Source organism: Sinohyriopsis cumingii, chromosome 16 (genome assembly GCF_028554795.1).
Source record: "Sinohyriopsis cumingii isolate HCF-2022 chromosome 16, ASM2855479v2, whole genome shotgun sequence".
Taxonomy (NCBI): Eukaryota; Metazoa; Mollusca; class Bivalvia; order Unionida; family Unionidae; genus Sinohyriopsis; species Sinohyriopsis cumingii.
Genome location: NC_142976.1, coordinates 15,760,111 through 15,784,400, shown reverse-complemented (window position 1 = coordinate 15,784,400; position 24,290 = coordinate 15,760,111). Strand labels below are relative to the sequence as shown.

The 24,290-nt window shown below is 36.2% G+C and overlaps 2 protein-coding genes across 4 annotated transcripts in view; one reads left to right on the top strand and one right to left on the bottom strand.

The window, feature by feature from the left end:
- Window positions 1–4,624, top strand: part of LOC149779984 (N-acyl-phosphatidylethanolamine-hydrolyzing phospholipase D-like) — a 54,525-nt gene extending 49,901 nt beyond the window's left edge. For all 3 annotated transcript variants that reach the window (XM_089936707.1, XM_089936708.1, XM_089936709.1), the window contains exons 5-6: window positions 2,225–2,342; window positions 3,778–4,624. In XM_089936707.1, the coding sequence (XP_089792833.1) occupies window positions 2,225–2,342; window positions 3,778–3,915 (256 nt within the window). In that variant the 3' untranslated portion in view covers window positions 3,916–4,624. The remainder of the gene's footprint in view (window positions 1–2,224; window positions 2,343–3,777) is intronic.
- Window positions 4,625–7,606: 2,982 nt separating this feature from the next.
- Window positions 7,607–24,290, bottom strand: part of LOC149779983 (uncharacterized) — a 121,184-nt gene continuing 104,500 nt past the window's right edge. The window contains exons 18-20 of the mRNA XM_089936706.1: window positions 22,752–22,876; window positions 21,043–21,209; window positions 7,607–9,495 (exon numbers count right to left, since the gene is read on the bottom strand). Of these exons, the coding sequence (XP_089792832.1) occupies window positions 9,200–9,495; window positions 21,043–21,209; window positions 22,752–22,876 (588 nt within the window). The 3' untranslated portion in view covers window positions 7,607–9,199. The remainder of the gene's footprint in view (window positions 9,496–21,042; window positions 21,210–22,751; window positions 22,877–24,290) is intronic.

Here is a 24,290-nt window from a genome sequence, read left to right as displayed (position 1 = left end):
CTTACATTTGCATCAAGATAGAGGGCTAATATAATACTTCACAAATCTTCTCTTTATTTTCATAACCAGTTACTGAAAATGTGAGATTTTATTTCCTTGAAATGTTATGACTGGTGTAAGGGAGATAACTGAATGATATACATAAGGTGTGGTAACCTCTTATACAGTATCCATGTAATATAGATGAGTTCATCAACAACCTGTATTAACTTCATTGCAATTAAATTATCTCAAAATACATTACTGATAAAGTGAGAACCTAACATTTAAACTCCTATGTTTAGTGGAGACCTCAAGAGTCATGTAATTTTAATTTCTAAGATGACGCAGCTCTTTCATATCACATAGTTCATATTTTCTACAATGCCAGCATGTAGAGTGCAGCCTTCCATAACCATGCAGATATCATCTCATGCCAATTTGGATTCTTGCGATGGGATGCAAAGTTTCAAGAACAGTGTGGATTTGAATACGTACTGTGTAACTAAAATGGTTATCATTCTGTAATGTTGGACCAAACATGGAAATTCCACAAGAGCAGCTTGACAGAAAGAAATAGGATTAATTGAAAGTCAATAGTAGGTTATAATTGGGCTTATACAAGTGCCAGTGGGAAATGCTGACTTAAGGAAACTGTTCTTGTTTGTTGGTATTCACTGCTACTTCAACAAAAGGGAATGCAAGAGAACTGAACTAACTACATGAACAATTTCAAAGCAGGAAAGTGTAAAAAAAAAAAAAAGGACAATTAGAGCAGGACAATTCAAATCAAAGTGGGAAGAAATACCATATCCTTAATAAATTACCTAAAAATTACTCATGCCAGAACATCCCACATGGTACAAGTGATCTATCTACAAGTGTACTTAGAGTGTTCTCTATCCTGGTTTATGGCATGCCTTACAAGAACAAGATAGCTGTTTTTGTACACATGATTTTTCATCTTTTGCAGGTAAAATAGCCAATATTTGGCCAAAATCAACTATATTATGTTTACATAACTTATTTTGTTGCATGCATTCCAATCTAGGAGGTAACAGCACATACATAAAGGTATCAGGTAACACAAGCCTATATCTATCATAGCTATAGTTTCAAAAGTCCCCATCTAAAGCCAACTTGTGCTATTTTCTGAAGATTTCATACATTTTATTCTTAGAGAACTTTCAATATTTCACCAAAACTGTTCAGCATACATTTGTTTTCCTACATCAAACTAGTATAGTTCATAAATGCCGCCCACATGTATGCGTTTCTATGGATACACTGTGAGGCTATTCTTTCCTTTAGGTATCACAGTACCAATTGTTTTTCCATATACCTCAATGCTAATGTTTTGTGAAATAAATATACTTTCTGTCCTACTTGGGCATGCATGTCACACACTGTCATATAGAACAATGCTAGATTGTCAATTTGACAATGACATAACCAGGTACTCCATTGCATTTAAGAGAGATAACTCTACTGGAACTAGACAAGGGTAAGAGTTATCTAGTCACAACAAGCACATTTTCAGCCATGTGTACCATATTTTAAAAAAATCATAAAAAATACAAAATATGATCTAGATAGAAATTAACACAAACTCACATGTTGCCAAGAGGCTCAACATTTTTTTAAGCCAAACAGAAAGTACAACTCTTACATAATGCACCAATCACAGCTAGTGTTGTTCTATAATTCTGAATACAATGTTCCATACACCTTAAGCTCCGCCCACCTGGACTTGTGCAATTGGTACCGTTATACCATAAAGAGAATTATCATGTATTCATGTTGCAGATTCTGTCCACATACCATATTGTATTCAATCACTACACTTTAAAAAGTTCAAAATATTGTATTACAGGTGATTGTACTATGCATTTAAAAACCTTTCACTCATATGAAACAAGATAAAACTACAGCTTTCATTGAAAGCATTTACTTACAAAATTGGCTGTATTTGATGATTTTGTTCTGTTGTTTTTTATATCTTTTCACAGCGTATCTTGTTTTTGATTGATTGAAAATTGTTTTTTCTGACATTTCACCACTTAAGTGGATAAGTTGGGTACACAAATGAGTATTAAAAGAGAATATTTGTCTTTGATAATGGCACGAAATGCAGTTGTCTACATCCATCTATTTCTTTTGGTTCTTTTCAAATACAGGTATTTCAGCATTGACTTAGCATGTAAAGTAGTACTCCTACTAGATATAACATTTTTGTTTTGTACAGGTGGTTTTTGAAATACCAGCATGCAAATCCTGAAGAGGCAGTTCAGATTCATCTAGATGTTAGGGCAAAGCAGTCTGTAGGAATCCACTGGGGAACATTCAAAATGATTTCAACAGAGGTGAGTTGTCCCAAAGTTAAGGCAAAGCAGTCTGTAGGAATCCACTGGGGAACATTCAAAATGATTTCCATAAAGGTGAGTTGTCCCAAAGTTAAGGCAAAGCAGTCTGTAGGAATCCAGTGGGGAACATTCAGAATGATTTCCACAAAGGTGAGTTGTCCCAAAGTTAGGGCAAAGCAGTCTGCAGGAATCCACTGGGGAACATTCAGAATGATTTCCACAGAGGTGAGTTGTCCCAAAGATAGGGCAAAGCAGTCTGTAGGAATCCACTGGGGAACATTCAAAATGGTTTCCACAGAGGTGAGTTGTCTCACAGTTAGGGCAAAGCAGTCTGTAGGAATTCACTCACTGGGAAACATTCAGAATGATTTCCACAAAGGCGAGTTGTCCCACAGTTTGGGCTGAGATGTCTGTAGGAATCAGCTGGAGAAAATTCAAAATGATGGTTTCCACAGAGGTGAGTTGACCCACAGTTAGGGCTGAGTAGTCTGTAGGACACCCCCCACCACCAGCTAGGGTACATTCAGCCTGATGGTACCAAAGATATATGTGATCATGTAGTTAAGCCAGTAGAGTCACTTGGAATCTGATGGAGCACATTTAACATGTATAATTAGCCAAAACAGTTGGTTGAAAAACACTTGGGCACATTCAAAATTATGGTCTTCACAGATTAATGTGGCCCTGTAGTTAAGGTACATAGGTCTATAGGAAAAGTTTGTATGGGTTTTGGATGCTTTGAACATAATTTTTGGCTGTATTATGCTGAGGAAATTGGAGCTAAGTGTCTTTCCCCAGGATATCATGGCAGCCAAGGATTAGAAGCCATGCACTCTGCGACTGAGCTACTATGACTACTGTCTCTAGGTTAACATCAGAATGCCATTCAGCTTGATCGTATCTGCAGAGATGTTTATCCTGTAGTTAACTTCAGCATGCCATGGGAAAACGCTGTCACATTTCAACTGGTGTTACCCAAGTTTCAGGCCTGTAATTAAGGCACAGCAGGAAAACACTGAGGTACATTCATAATTGATGGTACCACAGAGATTGAAGCCATCTCTCCTTCTCAAGTTTATTCAAGGAGAAATATTACTAGGTAAGAACATTAGAACCTTGTCAGATGTGGTACATTTTAACTGGTCATTTCAAGACCAGTTGAAGACTGATCTCATTATTTTCTATAGTATTAATTCAGAATCTACTTATATCTTATATTTTATATGGTATGGTGTTATACTGTTATACATGAAGGATAGAAGTATCAAATTTAAGGATATTGTTTGCAGTTAATTTTGCAGTTCCATTAACCAAACTAATTTGAGGAAAAAGTTAAGCTAAATGCAGATTTGGAAGGCTAAGTGTATGTTAAATTTTATGAGATTCCTTAGTAAATTTTGTCCAATAAATGCAGTAATAATTATATTCATTTCAGTTTTATTTGGAACCCAGGTCTAGACTTCAGCAAGCAGTCAAGGACAGAAATCTACCAAGTGACTGTTTTTTCACTCTGCAGCATGGAAAGGTGAAGCATCTGGGGGAGAAGGACCCATCGAGCAATACACAAAATTGATCAGGATTTTTAAAAAAATTAATTCTTTAGAGACATCTAAGATGAAATATCTGAAACTTTATAGAATTTATATAATTCTTTGCTCATTGTTATATGTTTGAAAATCTGTAACAATTATTTAAATACCTTATTTAGAGTAAGAAGCTTGCATAGCAGTATAAACGACAAAGGGCAGTATGACACTTCTGACACTATTAAGTGAATTAAAAACATGATGGTTGATGACCATATAGTCTGAATGATCTCTTTATACATCTACCAAAAGGCAGTGCATCTTTTCTAATACATTTCATGTCATTCTATCAGCCTGTTTTTTTTGTTGCACAACATCTTTTTTCTACATCATCCAGCTTGACCAAACTCAATGGATAGCTTACACTTAGGATGTGGAAGAAACCTATTGCTTTGAGGGGTTCAAAGGTCAAACATCAGGGACACTGTGACTGAATGAAGAATAATAGTTTCTGCACAATAACATTAATCCTACAAACTTTGCCTTGCACTTTGGGTAAGGATGAAGCCTAACTTGGTGTCAAAAGGTTAAAGGTCAAGGTTAATATGACTGAAAGAAGAAATATGGTTTCTACACAATGCCATTAGTTCTGTAATGCCTCAGTTGATGTAAAAGTTATAATTTGACTTTCTCAAGTTTTATGTGTTGGGTAGAAGACGTCATTGGTATATGCATAAATAAAAGAACCTGACTTTTTATATATGTTATCTTATTATTACACTTTCAGCCATCCAATACTTTTATATCTGTTTCATTGCTTCGACAATGTCGCATTGGTAGCTGTTTCCTTAGCATATGACATCATTCAGTGCTATACAGTGTGACCCCGCTATAGCACATTCTGTTATAACACAAATTTGGATATAACATGGTTGTGGTGTGGCTCCCGAAATTTCATATACAGTGGAACCCCGCTTTAACACAATAAGTGGGTAAAAAAAAAATCGGATCGTGCTAATATTGGGGTCACATTAATGCGGGGTTTTGCAGTATTTTACTTTTTTCAGAGAACAACTCATTGGCACATGTACATGTATTCATGTCTAATGTATATGATCAATAGGGTATCAAAACGTTTACTATCGTGCCATCCTGGTATGCAGTTCATCCATAATGCATGTAATTCCATTGAAAAATAACACACAGATTTAAAATATTCAATAATTTTTAATTTTGTCCCAGATCATTGTGTCTGAATTCAGTGTCTAATATATAGATTGAACAGAGTATTAACACCATTCACTTGCCATCTGATATTATACCATCGGGGCTAGCAATTAATCCATAATACTTGTAATTCATACTGCTAAAATTTTCTCATATGCATTTCTGTGTACATTTATCCATTGCAAATTTCCAATAATTAACACTTGTATGCCTGTTCATTTGAACGACTACAGTAAGAATAATTAACAATCAACACACGCATTCAGCGTGCATATAACTTTTACTTCAGATTTTGGGAATATCAAAAGAAGCGTGTGAAACTACTATACTAGTCATTGCATAAAGTGCAGAGAATGACTTGCGTTTGTGAACATGCTTTTCCATAACAGTTAAATATTTTTTATAAAAAATAGGAAAATAATAACAAGTTCATAAGCAAATACCATACACATGTAAAACCCAAGAACTAAATGCAGTAGGCCTGCAATGGTCACAAGTCACTTTTATTTTAAAAAATTAAGCTGAATGCATGTACAATTTCATACCCTTCCAATTTCCAGCTAATAAAGCGGACATTACTGGTCAACTGATTGCGTCTAATAACACTACCAAGCCCAGCAAACATGTTGACGGCTTTCGTTTTTTTATGTTTGTTAAATTGTGAGAATCTTTTGTCAACCACCACATTATCTGCTGCTTGGTTGTGTATGCAGTTAAAGAAGAAACACATGTTGGCTATTGTTTGAGCAATGATTGTATACAGAATTAATTGAAGACAATCACAAAGACGACTTACTGGCTTACTCATGGATCAGTAATAAGTAACATTTCTGATAATGTTTATTTTGACATAACACTTCAAGAACCTGGTGAAATTGTTAACCCTTTCATTACTACTATGGACTGGTTTTCCAGTCCAGGGGAAGTAAGTCCGTAAACACTATGGACCGCTTTACTGGTCTGGGACAGTGTTCTTCTCTAATGTTATAGTATCCGACTATATAAATTTTGGGATACCTCTAATTACTTCCTACTTGTAATGTAGGTATTATATTTGGATTATCTCGTGAGTTTAGCTTGTATACAACTGGAAATATCGAATAAAGTAGGCACTTTTAACGATTTTTCTGAATGGTGAAATTTGTATTCAAAATGGTGGAGTTCAAAGAAAGTGAGTGAAGTGTCAGATTTTGAATTATCAGAGGATTTTACCAATTTCGACCTAGTAAAGTAGGATGAAAATGAGAGAAGGTGTCTGGAGAGGCAATGGAATGCGCTTGTGGGTGACGGTGATGACGATGAAGAGTTTTCTAAGAAGTAATTAGATAATTACTTGTATTTTACCTGTTGTGTTACCTGTTTTCACCTGTATTTTATAGATATGCACATTTTAGTCAATTAGTCATAAAATTTGATTTTTAACCTTGATTTTGACACCTAATCCAGCCAGATATCATTAAAATTGGCAAAGTTATTTTATTTAAAATTCCACAAGTCATTTTGGTTTACAACTCCAAAGTTCTTAGTGTTTAGGACTCTACTTAGTGATGAAAGGGTTAAATTTCAGAAGCTATGCCATTATCATATAGTTAAATTCATATGTGAACTCTTCCCCAAAATGATAATAAACATTTTACACACTATTTCTCATACTTTAAAAATATATTTTTTCCCAATACGAGAAAAATACGCATACATGTATTTAAAATTTCAGGAACCATGCCACAATAATATTTTATTCAAATTCAAATGCAATCTCTTCCCCAAAATGATAATAAATTTATTATACACTATTTCACGTACTTCAAACAAAAAATATTTTTCATGTGCCCTAGTGGTTAGAGCATCTGCCTTGCAAGCGGGAGGTCATAGGTTCGAACCCCGGCTGAGTCATACCAAAGACTTACAAAAATGGTACTAACAGCTACCTCACTAGGCACTCAGCATTAAGAGGTTAGTGTTAGGACTGGTCGGCCTGGTCTCAAGATAATGTGACTGGGTGGGACATCATGCTACATGTCTGCAGCATGATGCCCCAGTGCTAGACATCACTATAAACTGCCATACTGCAGACATCATAGCAATATAACTGAAAAATTGTTAAAGCTACATTAAAAATCCTAATCATGCACACACACACCTGGTCATACTTGTCCTAAGGGTTTTCCAACTATACTCTTCAAGCTGACTCTTTTGTTCTTAGTGACATGGCAGCCATGTGGAATTTGAAATTTACTATTGCTTCTCACTCATCAGTGGTTGGTCATTTTGACATGGGGGGTTTTGTTTTAAAAAAACATATAAAATATTGTTGATGCAGTAAATGTGGTTGCTATCAGATGCATAGACAATGCCTCTTTATAACTGCTGTAGTCACCAGAATCAAATTTAAATCAAACAAATGGAACAAACAGATGGGTTGATGCTGGATTGGTAGCTAGAGTGTATTCAATGGAACAAGTAGACAAGGGTTGACACTGGATCTGTAGCCAGTGTGTATGGATTGGAAGATGTAGGCAAGGCTTGATCTGTAGCCACAGTATTCACTGGAACAAACAGACAAGGGTTGACACTGGATCTGTAGCCAGAGTATTCACTGGAAGATATAGGCAAGGCTTGATACTGGATCTGAATACAGTGTGTATTCATTGGAACAAACAGACAAGGGTTGACACTGGATCTGTTGCCAGAGTGTATTCAACTGAACAAATAGATATGGGTTGACACTGGATCTGAATCCAGCATGTATTCGTTTGAACAACTAGAAAAGGGTTGACAGTGGATCTGTACCCAGAGTGTATTCATTGGAACAAATAGATAAGGTTTGAAATTGGATTTGTAGCCAGAGTGTATTCATTGAAACAAATAGATAAAGGTTGACACTGGATCTGAATCCAGTGTGTATTCATTGGAACAAATAGATAAGGATTGACACTGGATCTGAATCCAGTGTGTATTCATTGGAACAAATAGATAAGGGTTGACACTGGATCTGAATCCAGTGTGTATTCATTGGAACAAATAGATAAGGGTTGAAATTGGATCTGAATCCAGTGTGTATTCACTGGAACAAATAGATAAGGGTTGACACTGGATCTGAATCCAGTATGTATTCATTGGAACAAATAGATAAGGGTTGAAAGTGGATTTGTAGCCAGAGTGTATTCATTGGAACAAATAGATAAGGCTTGACACTGGATCTAGATCTGAATCTAGTGTGTATTCATTGGAACAAATAGATAAGGCTTGACACTGGATCTGAATCCAGAGTGTATATCATTGGAACAAATAGACAAGGGTTGACACTGGATCTTTAGCCAGAGTGTATTCATTGCAACAAATAGACAAGGGTTGACACTGGATCTGAATCCAGCATGTATATTATTGGAAAAAACAGACAAGGGGTTGACACTGGATCTGTAGCCAGAGTATTTATTGGAACAAATAGACATGGGTTCACATTGGATGTGTAGCCAGAGTGTATATCATTGGAACAAATAGACAAGGGTTGATACTGGCCAAATAGTTAATGGAAAAAAATGAAAACAACATTTATACCTCATTGCTGATGGAACTATATGATCTTAAAGTATTGTTACAAACCATAATTTGACATGGGCACTCAAGATGAATCTCAATTGGGTTTAGAGATATAAACTCTGCTCGGCTATTTAAGAGGAAATAAAGTAAAAAATGTTATTTAATGCAGAAGACATTAAAGAAGACATTAAATATAGCCTGTAAAGTAGACCTACATGATTATTCTTTTTCTCAGATTAACTAAAATATTCATATAGCTCAATTTTTCTTAAATAAAAGCAAACTGTGATTCTGTGAATCTGATATGTAATGATAGTAATGACAAAAGGCATTTAAATATTGTTGTGCGTAATGTTACAGAAAAGAAGGTCTATTTATATCCTACAATGGAAGTTAAAACAAGGAATACAAGTTTCTCAAGCTGTAAAAAGCCAGACTTGATCTTGAGATGACATGTCAATCTTATGATTCCTCTGGTTAAGTGAACACACTTGAATATTCAAGCCAAGCAGCATTTACAATGCTTCCACAATATTCAATGCAGAAACATGTCCAGTCTCCTTGTTATGCTTGCGTAACTAGGACTTGAACTTTTCCATTTTGACTTTGGGAAGACTTGATCTGAAGATTAGTCTTTGAGGATTGCCTCTTTTTGAGATATGGTTCCTTGAAATCATTTTTGTCCTGGTCCAATGTAGGGAGCTTACCTTCTTGCTGCACATTAAAGCTTTCAGATGAAGTTAGTATTGTACTGACTGACCTCTGAGTTTTGTCTTCCTTTGACCCCTGCTTACTCCTTGAAAGGGAATAAACATACCTAACCCCTTCCAAGAAGGAGAAAGTTATCTTCATTTTTTCCTCTGAAAAGATATAGTAGTTATTACTCAGCATGTACAACACACTTGAAAAATATGACTGAAATGCTTTAAGAAATTTCTTCAGACATAAAATGACACCACTAAAAAGTTTTAAAGGGGTTCATATTTCTTCAGGCAAAAAATGACACTACTAAAAAGATGTAAAGGGGTTCATAGTTCTTCAGACAAAAAAATGAAACCCTAAAAGGTTTTAAAGGGGTTCATATTTCTTCAGACAAAAAAATGACACCACTAAAAAGTTTTAAAGGGGTTCATATTTCTTCAGACAAAAAATGACACCACTAAAATGTTTTACAGGGGTTCATATTTCTTCAGGCAAAAAATGACACCACTAAAAAGATTTAAAGGGGTTCATATTTTTTCAGACATAAAATGACACCACTAAAAAGATTTCAAGGGGTTCATATTTCTTCAGACATAAAATGACACCAGTAAAAAGATTTAAAGGGGTTCATATTTCTTCAGATATAAAATGACACCACTAAAAAGATTTAAAGGGGTTCATATTTCTTCAGACATAAAATGACTCTACTAAAAGATTTAAAGGGGTTCTTATTTCTTCAGACATAAAATGACACCACTAAAAAGATTTCAAGGGGTTCATATTTCTTCAGACATAAAATGACACCACTAAAAAGATTTAAAGGGGTTGATATTTCTTCAGACAAAAAATGACTCCACTAAAACGATTTAAAGGGGTTCATATTTCTTCAAACAAAAAAGGACACCACTAAAAAGATTTAAAGGGGTTCATATTTCTTGAGACATAAAATGACTCCACTAAAAAGATTTAAAGGGGTTCATATTTCTTCAGACATAAAATGACATCACTAAAAAGTTAAAGGGGTTCATATTTCTTGAGATGGAAGTGTATATTTATGAAAAAATTTGACAGAAAATAATGAGTGATTCAAACTGTCAACTTAGAGAAGAAAACAGTTGAAATCACATTCCAATGCATATTAGTTAGACATTGAAATTTGTGGTAGAAAAGTTCACAAATGTTGAAAATGTTTGCTTCCTTTTGGTGTGATACAACACGTGCCAGTCTAACAAGTTTTTCACATGATTTATGCAGATTTGTCATACTGTACATAACTTGCATATAAGTCAAATCCAACTGCAAACAATGTAGACCCTGATCTGCCATTGCATAATGTGCCAACAGATCAAGATCATTGTTGTATTTTCTAGTTCTAACAAACAATGTAGACCTCAGATCTGCTGGTGAGTCATGCACTAGCAGATCTGGGCCTGTGCAGTTTGCAGTTAGACTCGGCTGATAAGGGAGTATATACTCTGTGATAGAATGGGAATATTTTTTTAATATCACCAATACGTTATTGGTCACCATTGTCAAGCTTACTCTTTCCATGATGGAAAAACCTCACACAAGGTAGATGCACCACCCTCCTGTTATAGAAATGGCGGTGCTCACCATTTATTATGTACTTTTGAGAGAGTGACACATGTAAGGTGAAGTTGTTTGCACTTAAAATATGCACAGTGGAGAGATTGTTGGCATACCTCTATGCTACATTAATGTAATGTGGCTGACATTTCTTTGGATATTCTACTTTTGGAAATTGTACATGATCTAAGTTCACTGCTAACTAAAGTGACTGCTCCCTTGTGCTAAAAAAATCAGCCTGAGTTTGTCTAAAGTACACTATCCATAGCAGCTATTAAAATAAGGAAAATAATTTTGCCAGACTAGACAATACCAGCTTCTGAAAGTGCAATGAATGAATTACCAAATATATAAAATGTAAAAAAAGTTATCAGCTCTTTTTTATGCAATATACCACTGAAGTTCAGGAAGTGAAAATGACCAACTGGAGCTTGCACTTTTTTGAAAGGTGCATATCTGGAGTAAGGCCAAACTGTATACTCTATAACCCATATTAAACCCATCAATAATACACCAAAATAAAGGGAATTAAAGGTTCTTTTGAACTATACCTAAGATATACAAGGTCTTTTTTAAATAGCCAGTATAACCAAGGAGGAAAGCCAGGGCAATTCTTTTTCATTAAAATTCTAACTCTATAAAAAATACAAAACTGTAGAGCACCACCAACTGCTATATAAGCTTAGTCAAACCCAAGACATCATCCCACAAGCAATAGTGCATCCTCATTCTTTTTTTTGGATGATATCTTAAGTCAAACATGGAAACAATACTCACATGAATAAAAATGCCTACCAGTGATTTTCATGCTATATTGGGATTTGATTATCATATTTCTTTTTAGTGAAAAGTTAACCCTCCGTCCATGTTTATCACAAGTATTATTTGATAGTCCAGTGATAATTGTGCTTCTCATAAAATGCCACCATTCCTTCTGCACCCCTCATAGCTTTGTGAATTACTTGATGAATATGTATGATTTCTAATGAGTCATAAGCCTTATGCATTCAGTGTTTACACTTGGGTCTTTACATGTTGTGCAGGGATTGTCTATTAGTGTCACATTGTTATAATGCATTGAGTGTTATTAACAGCAGTTAATCTCCTAACAATACATTTTAGCTATTATGCGTTCGTCATTTTTTTAAATTATGCTTTTTGCATTAATATAATTCATACATAATGTTTCCATGTATTTAATTTGTGTAGTGAAATATGAATAAATTTGGATGTTTTCATTTAAGAAAGAGTAAGTAATAAGGATAAACACTGGTCAACAGTTGAAGAGCGCTGTTCATGTTACTGGTCATTTGCATCAAGAACACATGCAAAATCTTGATATAGGGTCAGGGATTGGATCAAATTCCCTACTGCATCCACATCAACTAATTACCCAACCACGGTCTTAATTTATGCACAGTACTGGGAAAGGAGACCAAACAAATGTCCATTCCTTCCCCATGTTCCTTTTAACCCATCTAGGATGTGGAGTTCACCCTTTGAATGGAGAGATCATCCTGTACCATAATGGATATCTTCTGTATGTCCTCCTTGCTTGTATGGGGGTTGAGGTTCGAAGACCACCACAGGAGCAGTCATAAATGAAGGCGACTGTTAGTCCCCCTTCCACTGAGACATCGGAAGGGCGAGAAAAATCTTCATCCTTCAGACAATGCACCAGTAAAGGACAGTTCCGTTTATCCCCATAAAAGACCAAGAACATCTATTTCCTTATTTTCTGGCTGTCACAAGGTCTAATACTCTTGTTGTTGTTGTTGTTGTTGAACACACGATAGGCTATACATGGTGGCCAGTATTAATGGTGGAGGAAGAACTCGGGGAAAACCCCGGAAAGAACCACTGACCCATGAGAAGCTACTGGCAAGCTTTCTCACATACCCACATTCGCCGAATCCTAGACTCGAACCCATGCAGACAGAGGTGAGATGGCAGTGATCCGTAATGGAGAGCGCTTTAGACCACTCGGCCACTCGGGGCCCCCTAATATTCTTACATCCCACCAAAGTCTGGAATAGGAAGATAGTAATGCCTTGTCTGGCATACTGGATTGATTTCTCAGGAATCTGCCAATGATCAGGAAGAGAGGGTACACGCTCTCCTAAGATCTCCATACTTTCCTACAAAGCATCTCATGTGTTTGAAAAGGCAGACACTTGGTCCTTCAGCAAGGCTGCAAATGAAGAATGCTACATGTATTTCCTTCCCCCTGATATGTGCCTGAAGCCAATGTGCTTACATGACACGAAGATTTTTTCTGACTTAGAAATACTTTCAGTAGTCATTGAATAAAACAGATCTTTACTTCCTCACTCATCCATGGTTAGAGAACTTTTGTACAGAGGATGTAAAAAGGACATTAATTGGAGAGGAAAAATATGGGGTGGCTTGTCCCCCTTTCTGCTTGAGACCTTTATTATTAGCCTCCAGTAGTGTTCATTCCCCCTCCTGGCACATGATCCCCACCACTTTGACACACAGCTTTGCAAGGGGGTTTTCATGGGGGATGTTTTTTCACCTCAGTGTCAGTTCATTAGAGGTTTTAGAGCTGAAAGCTGGGTCCTTAGTGACTATAGTGTCATATACTGATCTGTTCTCAGTTACTTCCTTTAGTCTTCTGAAGTAAGAATCGTTGTCTGCTGAGCATTTAGTTGGAGGCTGCATCAAGGCACACATTGTCTATGACCATAGCATTACCGGCAGAGTTTTCTCCATCTCCACAGAGATGTAACATTGGACACATCTGAGGGCTTCACCCCTGGAATCTGACACTTAATTCAACAGCTTCATTCCTGCCACCAATATAGCTTCCTTGTGTCTGTTGCTGGTCCATCAACACCTAGCAATAATTGAGCACAGCCTGATTGGAAAATGAGGTAGACTAATTACCAAAGAAGGTAGGCAAGAACTACAGGAAACCTCCTATAAGCCTCCTATTTGTATCAATCATACTTGGAATCAAGAAATGAGAGAAGCAAGGGCAAGGTTATAAAGACTATCAGCTCTTCCCCCATTCCCATGAAATAGGGGTTGTGGAGAGTCTCTCCAGAGACACCTCATCTCCTACAGTGCACCCCTCTTTGATACATGTAGGTGCTTATTTGGCCAGCATTACAAAAGATTGGTGGATCCTTTTCTGAAGGACACCCATGCTCTTCCATCAGTCAGATACATCAAGTAAAGGAAGGGTGCAGTTGAGAGGTTTTAAATATCCAATTCCCTGCAGTCTGCTTAATTATCTTAGTCTCCCAAAAAGGGCAGGGAACTGAAGTCTGTTATTCATATTTGCCTCTAAATAATTTCTGTGAGAGGAAATCTTCCATTGATGTGTATTCCATTATCTTGTTCTTTCTACCACAAAAAATACTAATGCTTTTTGAAAACTGACAGGAGGCATTCATATCCAATACATTACATCGTATGAACTATTGTTGCTCCTTAGTGAACTGGGACTTATTTCCATCCAAGAGAAATCAGATCTCATTCCTTTTGAGGATTTTGTATACATGGGAATGACTTTCTTTACCTTTCTGGGTAACATTTGTATTCCCCCCAAGAAGGATACACATAACCTTGGAATTGTTGAGAACTTTACAGACTAAAACTACCTTGCCAGTTCACCTTTATCTCTGGTTTCTATGAACCTTGAATTCCATGGTAGACCTTGTATCCCAAGATAGAGTCTACACCCGTTGGCTGGCTGGAAACCATACAAAAATCTAGGCTAGACTTGTCAATAACACATTAAGTGAACATTCTGATGGTAGTTCCTCTGCATCCCCCTGAACCCCACAAATATCTATTCACTGACATATCAGAGGTGAGTGTCTAACTTAGAGTCAGAATTAGTACTTCTCCAGGAACATTTGTCCCTAATGAAAACCTCTTACACATAACAGCTTGGATTGTGTTCTTCACCCAGAAAGGGTGCATAGATCAGACAACAGATTGGCAGTTGTATATCTCATATGGCAAGGAGGTACTCATGTGCAAGTCTACAACCATCTATCAATGGAGGAGTGATATTATGGTTCAGTGGGAATTAAGATTCAGTTTGCTTGGTTGTGTCAGCCAGGTTTTCTTGCAAAATACCAGTCTCAGTCACATCTGTACTGGGAATGATCAAGGTAGACTAATTTGCACAGTTAGGGCACTGGCGTTCTATTTAGCAGTTGCTAATGTAGAAACAAAGTAGGAAATGGTTTCATTCTCCCCTTAAGAAGCTCATCTAGCATTTTCAGCATCCACCATCACTAGACAGAATTCCCTCAAGAGAGCTCAATAGGCTCCTACTGAAAGAAATTTAAAAGGCTTTTGCCAATGAAGTTAAGTGCATCACTGCTTTTTAGGCTTATCTCAATTACCTATCTATAGATGATGGTATGCAGGTCGCGTTTTGGAATGACACATGCCCTTCTCATTTTACGTTTGGCCATTATTAAATGACATCCAATGTATTCATTTCTTGGTGTCCAGTTGTTGCTACACAGTGTTCCAGATTGCTGCTTATAACAGCAGGCGAATGACTGGGTACAGGGTAACTTTTAAACTCTAACTCCCTTCTAACAGCAGGCGAATGACTGGGTACAGGGTAACTTTTAAACTCTAACTCCCTTATAACAGCAGGTGGATGGCTGGGTACAGGGTAACTTTTAAACTCTAACTCCCTTATAACAGCAGGCGAATGACTGGGTACAGGGTGACTTTTAAACTCTAACTCCCTTTCAGTATATCAGTCTCCTGAAGAATAGTCACAGCATATTAACAATATTAAAATACAGTTTGTTTTGGGGGTAAAACTAATTTTAATTATCTAATACTGGGCATTCACTATTGGGTGCCCTCCTCCACCCCACTCTAATGTCCTTCATTGACCAAACATACTTCAATAGAACAAAGATGCTGGCCAATGACGTCGGTCAGACTGAGTTGATGCATGTATTCTTGGACTTTTTAGAACAGGAGGAGGAGGTGGCATCTAGTACAGATGAGGTTTTTCCATTACGGAAAGAGTTTAACAATAGTGACCAGTAAGTATTACATAATTATTTATATATATATATATATATATACTGGCAAAACATCACAGAATGTTGCATATAGTACTTTGAAAGTATTGATGAGTATCTAATGTGGGAAACATTGCTTGAACAATGAAATGTTTGAAGATTTACAGAAAAGATTAAATTGCTGTTTCACTTAAAAGCATCATACATATTTCTAAGAGAGGCTTAAAAGATGTATGATTTTTCAAATACATATCTGGAGCCTCTTGATAAATTGACTTGAAGGATTCTGTTGGAAGAAGACCTACGTAAACTCAGTGCAAATTCGCAAAAAGTGTGAAAAGTCAGTGTAAGGTATTGTGCAAGAAAACTTAAAGTCTCTGACAATAACTGAGTTGTCAGTGAGTGAACCTAGCGATGAAGACGTTGAAGGGAGTAGTGAAGACAGTAATGAGGAAATGAATGAGAGGTTCTCTCAGCCTTATAAAAACAATAGCATCCACACTAATGAAACTCTGGAAGAAATACAAAAAATTATAAAACAACTGAGGAGACTCTGGAAGAAATATGAAAAATTATAAAACAACCGAGGAGCAAAACTGCTGGCTTTATGCAATAAGTTTACTTAGGCTATATTCAAATAAGTAAAAAAAACAAAACGGAGCACATCTACAAGTGGTACGAAATGTTTGAGATTATTGGATCTTACTTTATGACGGATTAGGGGTAATTTATATTGATCCTGACTTGGAAGAAATTTTATCTGAGGTGTGACCATACATATTTGGCTGAGATTGGGAATCGGCTCAGGCAACTCATGTGAGAGCTTGGGATATGAATACAAAGCAGTATGTGAAAGGCAGGTATATTTGTAATATGAGGACTTTCTCCAGAGGTGCAACAGCTGTTTGAAGTAAATCCATGAAATAGCAGCACATCTGCTTACCGATATTCCTTGGCTGGCCAAGCAGGCCGAAATAATGCAGGTTGATGGTGAGGAACAAAAGCGTTGCTGCCATATTGCAGCTATTATTGCCACTGAGGCTGTTGCCAAAGCACAACAACTGCAAGATTATCTGGAATTACCCCCATCAAATATGAGCCAGATAAAGACATGGTGAAATTTCCAAAGACGTGTTCTGGTATTATATTAACATTACAGCGCACATGCACTTCCATGGCTAAGATGGAGATTGTTCTGCTGGTGCATTTGATTATGCTGCTTAACCATAAAAATGACAATACTTTAAAAATCACAATCCCATGGATTCATAGTTGTTATCATGTAACCCTGAACAGCAAAGACTGAGACCATTAATAAGGAAATTGACAAAGCTGTTGAAAAGATTTTCAAAATGCTGGAAAAATTCGCCAACAGACTGCATATTTTCCCATTAAAGCTCTTTCTGTGAGTCAAATTATATTGCAAAACCAATATATCCTCTGCATTTAGCTGTGATCAATGTAGAAAAAAAAAACCAAAACAAGAGCAACTGATGTTCTGAATGAGCACCCTTGTTTGTTCTTCATCCCCTGAGTGATAACAAAAATCAAAATACAAACAATACCAGCGTGAACTTAACTTTGCTTACACAGAATTTCCTGCACAAGTTACACAGAATTTACTCTACAAGTTTGAAGAACTGAGCACTGTTATAGCTTGGGACAATGATTTTTATGTGCCTGAACCATCCCCAATTCTACAAAACAGCAATTTTATGGGTGGATCCAGATTGATTTCCTAATGTTGAACAATATGGGCAGCTCGATTCCATTATGTTTGGATAAAACACCATTCCTGGTTTTACCAGAACAGCAAGTATGATGGGAAAAAGTTTCCATCTACATGTTACCTGCATTTTTTCACAACATAACAGAGGCTTAATAAGCGTAACTTTTATTGCAGTGGACTTGGAGAAGAAAAAAAACCTGCAGTGAATTATCATGTCAGAACCCGGTATAAACATTCTGAAATTTACCGTGGTGCAATGGAAGATGAAAATTTCATTTGTTATTTATGCAGACCTTGAATGCTTGAGGTTCACTTAGAGACCAGAGAGGTCATCACCAGACAATCAATCAAATATGATGCAAGCTGTTGAAGAAGTCCTGTGCAGGTTTTGCTACAATGTAGTCGGATGTTATGGAGTAACTGAGAGTGTACTGGGGAGCAGTGTACTGTGCATGTAATCTCAAGCTGCAGATTAATCCAGGTAAAATAAAAAATTCCACTCATATGGCATAATCTGCATAGGAATGATTGGCATTTGATGATGCAATGAGTCTCCAGTTTACTGACTGTTTGCATATTTTAAATTGCAGCCTAGATAAGCTAGTTAGTAACCTGGTGACAGACTGTATGGAAAGAATCAATTCAAAATCACCAGTTTATATGGTACCACTAACCCTGACAAGCTGAAGTTGATAACAAGAAAAGGAGTTTATCCATAGAAGTACATTAGTGATATAAGTGATTGGGCCAATTGTAATCAAACCCATTTACCCTTATCAAATTTTTTTTATTGATCTCTGACTCGGGAAGGTGTCAGCACTCAGCACTTTTTGAATAAAAGTGGAATCCATGGTGGGATTTCCATGTCCAGCCATATATACGCTTGCACGAATAATCCTAATATGGGCAGTTACAATCTGACTTACATCATATACCCAGCTGTCAATGGCTTGTATGGCTGGCAATGATGCAGCCCATGCATGTAAATGGATTGATCCCACACACAAAGACATTGACAAATGCATACGAGAGTATGAAACAACAGTGATAGCGGGTACTTCGATGAATTTAGCCTGGAGTGCCCCATACAACAAGCAAAAGGCCGCACATCCAGTAATCTTGATTTACCCAGTATGGCAAAGTCAGTAAAGCATTTCCAAGGTGTCTTTATGCGGGCCGAAAATTCAACCCATCAAGGAAACGGGGATTGTTCTCCTGGATTCTTCAACAAGACCTGGAAATCATTAGGTCCAATATGTGTTACTGCCTTGATATTTATTACTTTTTTATTTATACGGGCTTGCACTGCCACCTGAAGTCATTGATTATTTGTATAGTTGCTGAACCAAATGAATGTCAAAATCGTTTACCACTGCCATTAAAAAATTCAGCTGGATGGGCCAATAATGTGGATATCTTTTTGCTGAAGTATTAAGTTCACTTGAACGTTCAACACCACCATGCACGCTTGATGATTTTATCTTGTCACTTAAAAAGTATGCTTAATGGTATATGAAATGTCTATTTACGGATGTTACATCGCAAGGACCCAGTGTGACACTAATGTGGATCTGACCAGGTTTGCCACCAAAATGTATCTGATTGAGTTTTTCTTGTTGACACCGACCTGGGTGAGCTTGTGATCAAACTGGAGAACTTAAAAATCTAGCATAGACATTTTGAAGCTGCGAGGCATTTTTGTGAAAAACCTGGTCAAAATCAATGACATTAGGAAAGTCATAGACTCTGTTGTGTTGGTTGCATTTATTTAAAAAAACAACAGAGACAAATAAGGTATTGAAACTCAAAAGTCTGTCAGTGAAATTGAATTCAGCTGATTCAAGAGCCTGTATATGATAGTGATACCACAAGAATAGAATATGCGGATGTAACAATTGCAGAGATGTCCTCACCACCACACATAGTAACAGCAAGGGGATCAATCAATGAAATATTAGCTGTTGAGAGACGGGCACAACAAGTAGTCAATTTATATTCAGTCTTTGTGGGCAGTATGACTTTGGACAACCTATATGGCACAAGTCTGGATGATATTTATTTGCCTTAAGAGTATTTCATCATTGGTGGAGTGTGATTAACAATATTGATAAATGATTCCAGGCATATCGGACCATTCATAACACATGGCTCAGTCGATAATGTTAAAATATATTTTACATATGCCATATTATCAACATTAAACAATGGAGATGAACTTCAGTTCGAAAGACGTCATTCCAGATGGATGTTTAACTCTCTTTGGTTTTAAAGTTAGCTTATCATTAGATAAAAGTGATGGACCCTGGCTGGTCATGAAGTTGCAGAATTGTTTGACGGAGTACTGGATCAGCTGGCAAGTTATGCCAACATCGATAGCAACTTTGTTCCACTTGTTAACAAATACCTGTTTCAAAAATGTGGAATTAACATACCCAAGTATATGCTCAGATATAATGGTTTCAGTGTCAAATAATTGTCTAGAATTAATCTGATCTGTAACATATCTTTGACTAATGTCCTGTAAGCGTTTCTTATAGGATTCTCTTGTCACTTTTGTAAAGGAAAGAAGATGATATTTATTTAAATTAAAAAGGCATTATATTGGGCTTATTACCCAAAGATAAGTTGCTGAATGAAATTATCACAAGAGCCAAATAATAAATGTATATTGGTCTAAACTAAGAAAATAGTCTTCTCTGTTAGTGTTCAGGAGGCATTTGAACGATTAAGATAAATGTTTAAATATATGTATACTATTGTTCAGAAGCATTTGATGGATTTATATAGTGTTTAAATTTTTATTTATAGTGTTCAAGAGCATTTGTAGGGTTATACAATGTTTAAATTTATAACTTCTTTACTTGTCTTCAAAACGCATTTGAAGGATTTATACAATGTTCAAATTAATAACTTCTTTACTTGTGTTCAAGACACCCTTGTAGGATTATACAATGTTTAAATTTATAACTTCTATACTTGTGTTCAAGACGCCTTTGAAGGATTTATACAGTGTTGAAATATATATCTGCATAGTAGCGTTGAAGAACCTTTGAAGGATTTATGCAGTGTTCAAATATATATTTTGTACAAAAATGGTGCTTTTGATAGTTTTACAAACATTATGATGCAATGAAAATACTTGTAGACTAAATTTAAAAGAATTATTCCTCTCCTATTTTAAATTTTTTTTTTATCTCCTACTCTACATTTTCTAATAACGATTTTCAGGGTACGATTCCCCTTGAATTTCTAAAAATGATTTCTCTCCAATTATTCACAAATTTCCACAGAGAGAGAGTGTGTGTAAGGATTTGTAAGCAGCATCATGACAATGGATATAGGTATGTGTAATACAGTCCTACCTAGCAAAGGCATGGTCACTGCTGGTATACTGTCTACTGTTATGTTCAGGTAGTTGGGTATAGTGATGTTCGCGTGTGGGGTGTGCGCAGACCTGCCCCCAAGTTTCTTTTTTAGCCGATGATAATACTCCATGGACAACAATTTATCGGACTCATCCTTTCTGAATCTGAAAGAAAAGAAATAGGGAATGTGACAAAATAGTATGATATGTACAAACCCGGAGTGGTTGAGTGGTCTAAAGCGCTTTCCGTTACGGATCACTGCCATCTCACCTCTGTCTGCATGGGTTCGAGCCTCGGATTTGGCCAATGTGGGTATGTGAGAAAGCTTGCCATTAGCTTCTCATGGGTCGGTGGTTCTTTCCTGGGTTTTTCCGGGTTCTTCCTCCACCATTAATACTGGCCGCCATGTATAACCTATCGTGTGCTAAAAAATGGCGTTAAACCCTACAACAACAACATCAAACTTATGATACCTTACCATAACGTTTTCAAGTACATGACTTAATACGATACTGTCAAGGTCATGTTTTACATTATGGTTTAAGGCCATATTCTTCGCACATAACTATGCATGTATATTTTGGTAGAGGAAGAACCCTAGAAGACCCCAGGAAAAAATACTGATTCATGGGTAGCTACTAGCAAGCTTTCTCACACCCACATTAGTTGAGCAATGACTTGAACCCATGTAGGTGAGGCATGAGTGATCTGTCAAAGGCGTGTACCTTAGACCACTCAGTCACACAGGGCCCCTTTTAAATTATGCTGAATTGCGAGAAAGTTTTGATGTATGACTTGAAACGCCTGTACTCATTTGTTTGCTTGTGCTTTCTCAGCCAATAATACACCTCATGGATTAATCTCTTCGTCATATGGAAAAGTGTTCATTATTAAGTGCTGTTATAATAAAGGTGATACCCAATTTTAACCTCCCATATCCTTTATAGTTAGAAAGAAACAATGTAGAAAGAATTTGTTGGGTGTAGTTTCCATGGAGATTGGATGAAAAAAACTCTGTCATGCATAAAAATGGTCTCAACTACCGGTATATGACACCAATATTTTCTCCTAATTGAGTTACTATTTTTAAAATCCAAATGAATTAACTCAACTAATTTTATTTAAATCAGCTTTTTATGATTCCACTCACAAGGGAAAACTTTTATTATGATTTGCACAAAATCTAGTCATTAAAATCTTACTTTTTATGTAAAACTAAATTGATTCTTTTGACAAACAGGTAAAACTAAATGGATTCTTTTGACAAACAGGTAAAACTAAATGGATTCTTTTGACAAACAGGTAAAACTAAATGGATTCTTTTGACAAACAGGTAAAACTAAATGGATTCTTTTGACAAACAGGTAAAACTAAATGGATTCTTTTGACAAACAGGTAAAAATAAATGGATTCTTTTGACAAACAGGTAAAACTAAATGGATTCTTTTGACAAACAGGTAAAACTAAATGGATTCTTTTGACAAACAGGTAAAACTAAATGGATTCTTTTGACAAACAGGTACAACTAAATGGATTCATTTGACAGACAGGTAAAGTCTGTATTTAGTTGTGGTTTCATCTTAAGACCTTTTTTATAAAATTTATTTGGAGCTACGGTGGCTCAGTGGTTATTGTGCTGGCACCAATAAACTACTTGTGTTGCTGTGACCTAAAACACGAAATCAAAACAATCTATTATGACTTACTTCTTCCAGTAGTGGTAGAGAAGAGGAAATAGCAACATGAGAGCCTCGTGAAAGAGAGCCCTTGTAGGACCAACATATTCTAGGTTAGTAGTGATGACATATGCCATTTCACTAGGAATGTTCACCTGCAAGAAAGAGAACGAAAAACAGAATAAAACACACTAACTATATCAAATATATTTATATCTCAGGGGTAGAATGATGAAATATAAAATAAAATTGTGAAATGATTTAAAACATATGATAGTCTTCTCAAAGTAATTAAACAATGTCACTTTCCTCCATACCAGATTCATGTGAAATTTATATTACAATATAACCTATCTTGAAAGACCACCCTTTATGCCAAAAAATTATGGTCTCTCAAGGTAGGTGGTCTATTATAACAGGTCACAATGCTATATAATATATACATTTTTGCATTGAGGATATGGTCTCTCAAGATAGGTGGTCTCACATAGCAGTGGTCTTTCAAGACAGGTTTCACTGTACTTAATATTTTACTCTTTCTTTCCTTGCTGAGGAAAATATGGAAGGTGGCAATTATTTAGAAACAAAATGATAGATTTTTAGCCTTAGAATTTTCGTCCCATTTTTAACCCCCCCCAGCTAACATTATGAGCAGAAGTATTTATTTGACACGAAAGAGTAGGTCACAGCTTCCTTTGTCTGGTGCATTAAGCATTTCATCCAAAGATACAACCGCCTTGCAAGTTCAGTAGGAATATGCAGGTTTTCGATACCATAGATAGCTACGATGAGCCAATTCCCTTAACGTGGCCACCAGTCGTTGTGCACATATGATAGAATGATCAGTAGCAGTGTTTCTATTTATAGGTGAGTAATGTAATTATAAGGCCACACCATGCTATTGATGTGCCAGCATTTATGATTTTGCCTGGGACACATAATGCAGGGATTAGCTGGATGTTGTTAAAAATCATTCCACATGTCTACATTATTATCATCTAGTTCATTTTCTGACATTTATACATGAGCGAATTAAACAAGCATGTGTATAAAGTGGATAGTTGTAAATGCATATACTCATTCAATGATCAGTAAATGACTGCTGTTATATATTATTCCAGTGATTAAAAAGTAAATGAACATTGCAAAGCCATTTAAAACTATATTTTTGTTTTTAAAACTCTAAAAATCAAAACAAAAAATTAGCGAGGATGTACGTTTAAGTAATGTCTTAAATTTGGCACCACCAACTGATGAATCTTAAATATGGGGCAGTCTAGTTTTAAAAAAGCATTGGAATACGTTATTTTAAATGTAATTAAACACACATTTTCTTGGGGGCAAGCCTCCTTCCCCTCATACAAAATCGACTCATCAGTTTGCAAGAGAAAGGCCATTCCACTTCAGAAATGGGCATGTGCTATATACCTATACAAAATTACAGTGACTTGCTTGTTCTGACAGTAAAAGGACCTAATTTATTGAACAAATTTTTACTGAAAGTATAGGTCATTTGTTGGTAAAATTTGTACTTGTCTTCCTTTTTGATAAATGTAAAGATAAGATGTA